Source organism: Taudactylus pleione, unplaced genomic scaffold (assembly GCF_031769625.1).
Source record: "Taudactylus pleione unplaced genomic scaffold, aTauple2 ptg000309l, whole genome shotgun sequence".
NCBI classification, from domain to species: domain Eukaryota; kingdom Metazoa; phylum Chordata; class Amphibia; order Anura; family Myobatrachidae; genus Taudactylus; species Taudactylus pleione.
The window spans coordinates 11,085,449-11,095,855 of record NW_028284710.1 but is presented as its reverse complement, the minus strand read 5'-3'; the positions used below and the strand labels follow the sequence as shown (position 1 = coordinate 11,095,855).

Sequence of the window (10,407 nt, the reverse complement as noted above, 5' to 3'; positions counted from 1 at the left end):
GTGGCGAGGTCGTCTTTTATACGATCCGATAGCGCGCTCTAGAAGGCGGAAATTAGAGCCTCCTTGTTCCATTTCAGCTCAGATGCCAGTGTCTGGAACTGGATGATGTATTGGCTAACTGGGCGATTCCCTTGACGGAGGTGCAAGATCTCGGCTGATGTTGATGTAGTTCTTCCTGGTTCATCAAAAATCCTTCAAAAGGCTGAAAGGAACTCAGAATAATTATCTAACAGTGGATCGGACCTCTCCCAGAGGAGTGAAACCCAGTCTAGAGCCGAGCCGGACAACAGGGACACAATATAGGCCACCTTGGATTTTGGCGATGGGAAGTTCATAGGCTGTAATGTGAAATGAACATTGCATTGGTTCAGGAACCCACGGCATAACTTAGGACTCCCATCAAATTTATTAGGTGTCGGGGAGGTGCAGATGGGATGGTGCGGGAATGGCGGGAGCCGCAGGCTGGTTCATGGCCACAGGCATATTAACTGTAACCAGGGAGGCCTGCAAGGTGTCCTGACGAACCGACATCTCCTATAAGAATTGGGCCATTTGCCGCTGCGAAGCTTCTAGTCCCTCCAAACGGCTGGCGATGCTTTGGAGCAGGCCAGCCCTCAACTCCTGTCCACTAGCCGAATCCATTTGGCCAGTGCAACCTGTCACGGCTTGGCGTGGGCTTGGACCCAGAGTGGAGTCAGATGCGGAATGGAGGCTAGTTTGCTGGAACTGAAAGGCAGCCGGTCTTAATGGAGTATGACCCATGAGGTGACTGGGTACACGGAGGGCTGTTCAGCTGAAGGGATGCGGACTGTACTCAGCGACCGGGGTCCCAGGGTCGGCCGGTCTGCAGCTGGTAGCGGGTACAGGAGGCAAGCTGGTACGCAGGGCTAGAGTCTATGAGGTGCTTACACTGAGACACTTTGGAACTGCAGCACGTACGGAGCAAGGAAGCACAGGAACTAGCTCACAGCATACGCTGTGAAAGACGTTGCACTGGCAACCAGAGGACCTCTTGACAGCTCTTTAGTGCCCTCAGGTAGTGCAAGATTGGTTGCTAGCATTCCCTGGACAGCTGTGACCTGACTGGCTCCAAACAGACACCTGACCAGAATCCAAGATGGCCGCGCCCAGCAGTCTCCAGCACAGAAGTGCTGTCAGTCACACCTGCTCACACCTCTCTCCAGATGGGCCCCCTCAGTCTGTGGAAACCCCCTGTGCCCAGCGCAGCTCTCCAGGACCCAGCTCCACCGCCGGAGGGACCGCGCCAGAGCGCCCGGCAAGGTAAGAGCCGCGACCCTAGCAGCCCGGATCGTGACATAAATAATGTTACATAAATGGATAAGGGAAATTTACATGTTTTTACCAACACAATATCATTGCAGTTATGCCCATGCTGATGTGAAATTAACTTTTCAGCTACACAGGCGATGCAATGTGCGATCCCATGCAGCGCTATGCAGGTAGGGGGGAGCTGGCATATCGCGGGCTCGGCCACTCGATCACACCGTGTGAGGGGACCGCCTGAAATGTCAGACATTGGATCCCCCGTCACATCGCACCATGTATGTCTTGCTTAAGATCTGAGGGTGCAATGTACAACCCCACTAGTGCGTGCACTATCCGATATCATGCCCATACATGGTACGCTATAGCAACCAAATCGTTCCAATCCGTCAGATCAGCTGATTTATCGGACCATGTATGGGCACCTTTACAAGCCGGAGAGATCTTCCCCGGAGAAGTATTTCACAATTCACAAACCTTAGTACAAATTCCCTTATAGTGAGTCACTAGAATGAAATTCTTACGCTAGTGACAGGATCAGCCCATGTGTTCCCAGCCTCATGTGTTTCACTGAGGGATGGATTTATAGTGGCCAACTGCAGCACAAAGTGACCGCAACATCATAATTTTGCAGAAAATCTGCAGTATTACTGCTAGGCTGTAATTACCGGCAAATTGAATTGCCACTTAGGGTTGAGCTTCTCTTGTGGATGTTGACTGTCTTACTACATGCCCGTACCGCACAGCCACCAATCTGCACTGCAGCCCACAGCCCACAGCCGCCGGAACCCGGAAGTACCCTGTCTGCCTACTCCCAGGACACGCAGCAGCCGGCACCCGGCCGTAAATGGTGTAGGACCGAGGTACACGGGGAAGATTGGACTCACAGAGCTGAGGAATTAAGGCTGAAGCTGCGACAAGACTGTGAGTGCAATAATACTCATAACAAGGTACCGTGCCCCCCTGACAAGGAAGCGGATGAGGCTGGAACCCAGCCTGCTCTTTTGACTGTGAGTGACTGCAGTTTACCAACTATATGACGGAAGTCCTTAAAGTGCTAACACCACTTACACTGGATCCCACTGTGATCAACTGATCCTAAGGAAGCATCTTCCTAAGTGACTGCACACAACATACCGTTTACTATAATATTATCGATATATTGAACAAGATATTTATTATATTTTCAGAATTTATATTGGCTGCTGTATTTGCTGTGTACAGCACTTTTAGACGAAGGCTGGTTTTAGATGTTTTGTTTAGAAAGTACTGTTACCTACAATTTTTGTATTTAGAAAGCATTGGTTTCCATTTATACACCCATAGGGCACCAGGGACATTGTAAGCACTTTATTGCACCCCAAATCACGTTTTTAGGGGACCCCTGCTCCATTTCCACAAAGGCAGCCCACTTACCATACAACTGTAGGTACAGGAGCAGTGCAGGGATTTTTCTTGTACTTAATCAATGTCTCATATATATATATTATTCAGTCATGTGGAGTGATGGGGTACTATACTTGTTTTCTCATTATTCTCTGTTTAGCACTATGAATGAGCTAGTACTACAGTGTATGTGGTGTATAGAGAGAGAGAGAGAGATAGTTCTGCCAGGTCTCTTAAAATCTTTGTTTGAAATGTTCCTTTTATTATTTAAGCTAGCCTGGAGAGTTAAGGTATTTTTTCCTTTCCTTTGGCAGAGCAGTTGGAGTTATACTATGTGTGGCTCACTAAAACGGAGATTCTTGCTACTTTATGGCACACAGCAGGGGCAGGCCAAAGCTATTGCTGAGGAAATAGGCCAACAGGCAGATAACCATGGATTTGTTGCTGACATTTTCTCACTGAAAGATATGAATAAGGTGAGATCTTAAGATACTGCATGTTGTGAACTAATATTTGTAATATAATAAAGTATAGGACAGAAGGAAGGTGTCTGATACAGACCAATTAGAGACTCTGGGAACTGCTAATAATTTGGAACCAGTGGGAAAAAGAAATATATAATACCAGAAGTATTATTTATTTATACAGCGTCACAAGTGTTCCGCGGCGCCTTACAAAGTACATAAACAAATAGGTGACCAGTGACCTACAGTACAGTACAATACAATGCAGGACATGGATAATATACATTGCTACATTAGCGACCATAACACCCAGATAAGCAGCAGAGCATAAGCAACCAAGTGTTAGGTGCCCTAGTGGGGAGTAAGAAGTAGATGAAAGTAAAGTAGGGAGAAGCACAAGAGGGTAGAGGGCCCTGCTTGTAAGAGCTTACATTCTAAAAGGGTCGGCCAGACAAACAGGTGTGACACAAATGGGGTAGACAGGGAGGAAGGAACATGAACTGTTTTGCTAAATCACAATTTAAAAAATTACTTCAGTTCATTATATAAAGAATATATAGCTAATATAAAAATAAAGATTAATAAAATACAAATTTACATATATATAGAGGGGGGAATTCAATTAGCCCCGATAAATTATCAGAGGAGAAAAAGGCAGGTAGCTTCCTGCTTTATCGCACAAAGCTATTCATTTAGGCTCCCTTTTTTCTCCAGATACCTGTGTTAATGGGGGAGATGTACGAAGGCCAGAAGCGGTATCAGCGCACGTTATGTGCGCTGATACCGCTTCTCCCCGATGTATTATCGGGGGTCTGGGCGGTACTTGACATTATCGGCGCTGCTATCTACAAGATAGCAGCACCGAGCGGCAGGGCTATGTACGAACGGTCATATCGTCTGACCATTCGGCCGGCTGTAGCTGTCGTTATCGACAGCTACAGCCTGGCGCTAGCCTATCCCCACAGCAGGGACAGCGCTGTCCCTGCTGCGGCGGCTGCCGGCTCCATGACTGCACGCGGGGATCTCGCGATACTTGCGAGATCCCGCGCATGCTCAGTGGAGCCGGCCGGGAAGAGAGACAGCGCATCAGCACTAGGCTGATGCGCTGTTGTCACTAGCGGGTAGCGCCGGAGGGGGGAGTTAACGCTCCCCCTCTCCGGCCGATGAGATGTTTATACATCTCATCGGTAGTGCTTCCTGCTGCGCCTCGGTAAAGAGGGGAAGCGTTATAGCAGCACGTTAAGTGCCGTTATAATACATCTACCCCAATGCCCGTTAAATGAACAGGTGAATGTGCATTAACTCAGGTTATCGGACATTAACACCTGGAATCCTTGAAAAGTATGGATTTGGGTGTTAAATGGCTGTTATCCCCCCGATAACAGCACACTTATAAAGGATTTCTTTTTATGAGACTCGAAAGTAATTCTCGTTAAGTGGGGCTAATTGTAAATTACCACGGCTAATTGGTTTGTGTTAATGTTGTTCTGTGTGATTCAAAAATATATAAATTAAATATATTTAAATCATATATTATTACTTTCCAATGTATGATGTCAATACGATTCCCTATATAGTAAGGCAATGATTACCTCTTTGCAGGTGTAAATCTATTACCTAATTTTATTTAATCCTCATTATTTGTGACACATGGTAAGTGTGAACATTTGGGGTTACATGTACATCACTCTCTTTTGATATACCAAAAAAAGCAGAACAGCTAAATTTTACATGGGACAGAACACAGGCACCGGAATTCCAACAGCCGGCATCCTGAACACGAGTATAGCGTGCCGGATTAGGTGATAGACGTTGGGGGGGCGGGGGGGGCAGAGTGTTGGGGGGGGGATTGGGGAGGGTTAGGTTTATGCACCAAGGGCATTGGGGGGGCTAAGGTTAAGCTACAGAGGGGGAGGTTAGGGTTAGGTCTAGACACCACTAAGGGGGGGGGGGGATTAGGGTTAGGCACTAAAGGGGAAGGGTTGGGTTCAGGCACCAAGTGGGGTGGGTTAGGGTGTGTGGAGGGGGGGGGTGAAGGATGCAGGAACAGAGGATTAGGGGGAAAAGAGGGGAGGGTTAGCATACTTACTGAGCATCGGGATGCCACTGTCGTCCTTTTGACAGCTGGCATCCCGACAGCCGGTATTTAATACCCAACCCCTGATACTAACTACATACAATCACAGTCCAGTCTTGCAGTAGCTATCTCTTCCCTCCCTGTTCAGACATGGTGAAGGGAGAGAACACTGGTCATAATATAAAACTCTGTGGGGCTATTTTAACCTTTGATTCCAGCTCATTAATCTTCCCACTGCACATTTCACTGCCTGCCTCAATGTTGGTTATATTGCAAGGCTGACAGTAGAACGCACTCATCTTTAATTTCTGTAAACCTAGGGGCTGATGTGGATGGTATTGCACAGCCGCAGGGAAGCGACTGTTCAATACCGTACAACTAAAATGCAAATGCAGCAGGAGGCGTCAATAGGAAATAGCTGAAGCTTACCCAGACTGACTGTCAGAACTGGACATCTGGGTCCAGAAAGTCAGACTACGCAGACCCTAATTTCCGCCCCCCAAACGTTGCAGCATGTCAATCATATTGCGACTAAGGGGGGACTGCATGAAATCACGTAAAACCCTTTCTACACTTGTTTAGGCCAGGTCCTGTGCATGCGCAGACACCCAAACATACCCTAAATTTGTTTGCAAACCATTGGCTTTGCATACAAATCCGAATCGGGCCCCTAGTCCCCTGCATGCAGGAAGCCTTCTCCCATCCTTACAGTCACAAACCTTGGAGACTGTGGTGTTAGATACAGAATGCAATCACCAGCTGCTTAGTGGCTTTGGAGGAATTAAATTCATCTCAATAGATGCAATGTGCTGTTCTAGAACTGCAAATTGCGCCCGCCGGCATTGCATGTTTTCCCTCAGAACCCATAGAGGTGAGAGGGAAAACTTGTGATGTGTGATGCATGCCCTACCGTTAATGGCTGATATGTGCGCAGTCGGGCATCATGCCAATGCCTGGTGTCACATTGCGTTGAATTAAATTCCTTCCTTTGTCATTTTCTTTAGCTGACCTGACCGTATACCAAACTAAGGGAATGTAAGGGATATTGGCCATTGTTTTATAATTCTCTGTAAGTTCTTTGTTTGTATCAATTTGATGCCCAATTGAAGAAGATGGAGCCCTTTGACCCTTGCTTCTGGCATCATTGGCATCTGTTGTGGTTGGAATTTGATTGACAGGCCAGTAGGGGCCATTTCCAGTCCTCTACTATTTTTTCTATCAGTTTTGATAGGATCATTATTGGGCCTGTTTTTAGCGCCATGCTTGCTGTGAGAGACCATTTTCTCCCTATTTGTTCCAAGAGCCATATTAACCAGGGTTGAAAAAAAACAAACAGTTTTTAAAAAAAAAAATTAAAAATCCTGTTTTTGTTTTGTTTTAACCATTTTTTTTGCATTACTGTTTAAATGGAAAAAAAAAATTAATCTTGCTATGTATTAGAAACCTTGATCAATCACGTTTTAATGCTTTCTGAAATTAACAAACCAAAGTTATTAGGGTTTGATATGATTTATTTGACGTCTTTCAATAAAACCAATTTTAGACTAAACATAATTTAAAACATGCAAAAGCACTTTTCAGAGAAACACACAAACACAAAAAAACGTGTTAAGCATTAGAACTGGAAATGTCACTGGCATTGAACATTTTTAATAAAAACACTAGTTTAGAGACCTTTTCAGTTCCCAGTCAGTTTCGAAGCTCGAATTAACTAAACTGAAAGAAGAGAAAGATCTTTCTACACTAGCTGAAGATGTTTGAGCAGTCAGAAGTTATTAAATAATGGGAAATACATTCGGGTTAACTTTTTTTTTTTCAATTGCGCTTTTTTATGCTTGTCCAGAATTCATAAGATGATGGTTGTGACACCACAGAGACTGTGGGCCAGTGGCGGATCTAGACTTTACTTTTAGGGGGGGGGGGGGGGGGCGGTTTTAAGAATAATACTAACTCCTCCCTGGATCCCCCCACAATCATATGGTCCACAAGCAGGCTCCCCCAGCACCACATGTGCGCCGGATCCCCACAATAATATGCTCCACAAGCAGGCTCCTCCAGTCCCACGTGTTTAGCAGACCCCCCCTGTACCCCCACATTAATAATATGATCCACAAGCAGGCTCCCTGCAGCCACAGATATGCACCAGACCCCCCCACATTAATAATATGATCCACAAGTAGGCTCCCTCCAGCCACACATATGCACCTCACCCACCCACCGACCTCTAATGATATGCTCCACATTCCACAATGACTCACAGCAAGAAATAATCTACATTCACCACAAGTCCGTCACAGCCCAGTCTACTCCACTGCTCAGGATGGCGCCCGCCTTGACGGATCTTCAGTGTCACTCTTTACTGTCTTCACTGCACATGTGCAAAGGAGAACAGGGGGGGGCAGCCACGGAAAAGATTGTACTATGTCCCCATCGCGGCCGCCCACGCGATGTGCAGGTGACAGACTAGTGGTCGCACTGAATGAAAAAAAAAATGTGGGTCCTTAGGTCCTCTAACTTTTAAAAATTGGGGTCCTACTCCACAGTTTCTGGGTCCCACCACACTTTATGTCCCACTACCTGTAGCTCGTAAAAACTCACTACAGAAACTTTAGTAAATATACCCCCTGGTGGCAGATCTACTGTGAGGGGGCTGGAGGTAGACACGGCCCGGCTGCAGTCCCATCGCTGTCCTCTGCTGTTACACGGGCCCTTCCCCCATGATGGTTATAATTAGGATCTTTTTTTTTTTTGTCCAACAAATTTATACTCCTTTGAATAACCACACATTTATACTCCTTTGAATAAAGAGCAGCCACCAGCAAAATCATTCATTCCTAATGGGGGCTGGGGGAAGAGAGAGAGAGGGGGGGAAGAGAGAGAAGAGAAAAAAACCCATAAAAAACAACCTTAGCAGGCTCTGCTGCCTCATGGGTGTATGCAAGGAGCTGAGATCATGCTTGAAGCTTGTGCGGTGCTGCCTGCCATCTGCCCGGCAGCTCTATTTTCAGGGCTGCATGTTCTAACTTCCTGCTCCTCGTCAGCCTCTTAGGTGGACCGAGGAAGGCAGGGACGGAGGACTGACTCTAGAAGGCAGGACACCGGGAGCAGTGCGGAAGTCAGGTGGAACGAACAGCCCACGCCTATTGGATGAGAGGCACCGCTGGCTGTGATTGGTTGGTCAATGCTGCCGGCGGTGATTGGTGGCTGTGTGTGCGCAGCAGCAGGCAGTCACCGCCAGCAACATATCCCCAACCAATCACCGGTGATTGGCTGTTCTGCGGTGCACACACAGCGCGTACTGGGATTTTTAAACACAGAGCAGCAAGAGTCTCTATTGGGAATTGGGGCATTGTGTACGAGGGCTGATCGCATCGCCCCCCCTGGATCCACCACTGCTGAGGGCCTGATTCAGCTTTGGAAATAAAGTGAGATAGCACTTAACTGATCATCTTGGTGAAACCATGCTGCATTGCAGGTGGGGCAGATTTAAAATGTGCAGAGAGATTTAGATTTGGGAGGAGTATTTCCAAACTGACATCTAAATTGTAGGGTAATATTAAAGCTGTGCAGTATTTGTGAGCTACATGCAAAAGCAGCCAGTGTTTGCCCTAAATGCAAAAAAAAATTATCTATTTACTCCCCTTGAATTGCAATATGGTTTGTCCAGGTTCACATTTAATTGCTAATTCTCACTCTATTCCCAAAGCTGAATCAGGCCCAAATGGTGCATACACATGGTCATATCTGTCAGATGAACGATTTTACCAACGATTTGAACGATTTCAGAAAGTATTAAAATGAATGAAATCGTCCAAATCTGACTGCAAACACATCAGATGTCAGATATCGTTATCTAGCGTTCCCGCTAGGCTGTTTTAATGGGGCGCGGCGCCCTGCCCTCCTACTTGAGGGCAAAAAGCGCCCTGCCCTCACAGCCTGCGGGTGCTGTCTTCACCCGCTGGTCGCAGTGTCCCGCGGGTGGGGAAATGTGCAGTGACCCGGTCACCGCCAGAGAGTAGACGCCGGGCGAATGTGCCCGGCATCTATTCTCCCTGTCGGCAGAGCTTGGGGGCTGCCCGGCGTGTCCGTAAGTGCTGGGCACGCCCCCAAGAGTGACAAAAAGGGGATGCGTCTTATAGACACGACCCCTTTTCATTGGCCACGCCCATTTTTCAGACGCGCGCATGGAAGTGCCCTCTCTAGCTCCGGCGCCCTGCCTGCCACCGGAGCTAGAGTGAACACTAGTTATCTGACATGCGGGAATGCGCATCATTCATCAATGCAGACTCACATGTCAGATTTTCTTTCTGATAGGAACGATTTTTTGAATCATTATCGTTCAGATCTAGCACAAAATCTGACCGTGTGTATGCAGCATAAGTCTTTCTTTCTAGCACTCATCTCAATAGGACTGAAGGTTTTGAATTGAATACAAAGGTAAACATGGAGATTAAAGCATGAGGTGTTTCTCTGTGTATTGCCTGTTTTATGTGTTTGTGTTTACTCTTTAAGATTGAGAATGTTAGCTGTCTTTTTTTCCTGCCCTATGGGATTAATGGGGGAGAAATCTTAGCTTGATGCAAGGCAGATTTAGCACCTCTCTCATCTGGTTCATCCTACATATATCTTTGTAGTGTGTGTGTGTGATATACTGCATTGGTTCAGCTTACTCAGATAAAGACCACAAGCAACAAGAATGTGGAATAATACCTGTCACAGCGTTGTGCCTGTAGTCTCAGCATAGTGTAAAAAAAAAAAAAAGTGTCTTTTTTTTTTTTTTTTTTTTTTTTTTTTTTTAAACCATTTGGTTTAAACCAACCCTGCTCAGAACCCTTGATTATTAACTTTCCTAATACAGGTGCAGTGTTCACTCTAGGTAGAAAGGGGCACTTCTGCACATGTCAGAAAAGTGTCTTTATGGCGCTCCCTTTTCTCAATACTCTTGGGGGTGTGCCCGGCACTTACGAACATGCTGGGCTGCCCTCGTGTTCTCCCGTCTCTGTGAATAGATGCCAGGCGTATTGCTGCACAGCTATTTTACCCAAACGCAGAACACTGCGCCCCGCGGGTGGGGACGGCATCCGGCAGGTTATTTTAGCAGGGCACATTCTGCCCTTTTGAATTTGGGCAGGGCACGGCGCCTTGCTATAACAGCCTTGCGGGAGACTACCAGTGGCCTAGCTATACACCTAGAGC

The 10,407-nt window shown here is 46.7% G+C and overlaps 1 protein-coding gene across 11 annotated transcripts in view; it reads left to right on the top strand.

Moving 5' to 3' along the window:
- Positions 1 to 1,211: 1,211 nt before the first annotated feature.
- Positions 1,212 to 10,407, top strand: part of MTRR (5-methyltetrahydrofolate-homocysteine methyltransferase reductase) — a 151,735-nt gene continuing 142,539 nt past the window's right edge. For 2 of the 11 annotated variants that reach the window (XR_015868742.1, XM_088442367.1), the window contains exons 1-2: positions 1,873 to 2,294; positions 2,985 to 3,146. Coding sequence is in view for 10 of the 11 variants with exons in the window: in XM_088442367.1 (XP_088298493.1) it covers positions 1,995 to 2,294; positions 2,985 to 3,146 (462 nt within the window). In the remaining variant the exon portion in view is untranslated. Of the gene's footprint in view, positions 1,282 to 1,872; positions 2,295 to 2,984; positions 3,147 to 10,407 lie in introns of those variants that run through there. The other 9 variants (XM_088442368.1, XM_088442357.1, XM_088442356.1 and 6 more) reach the window with 9 other exon arrangements.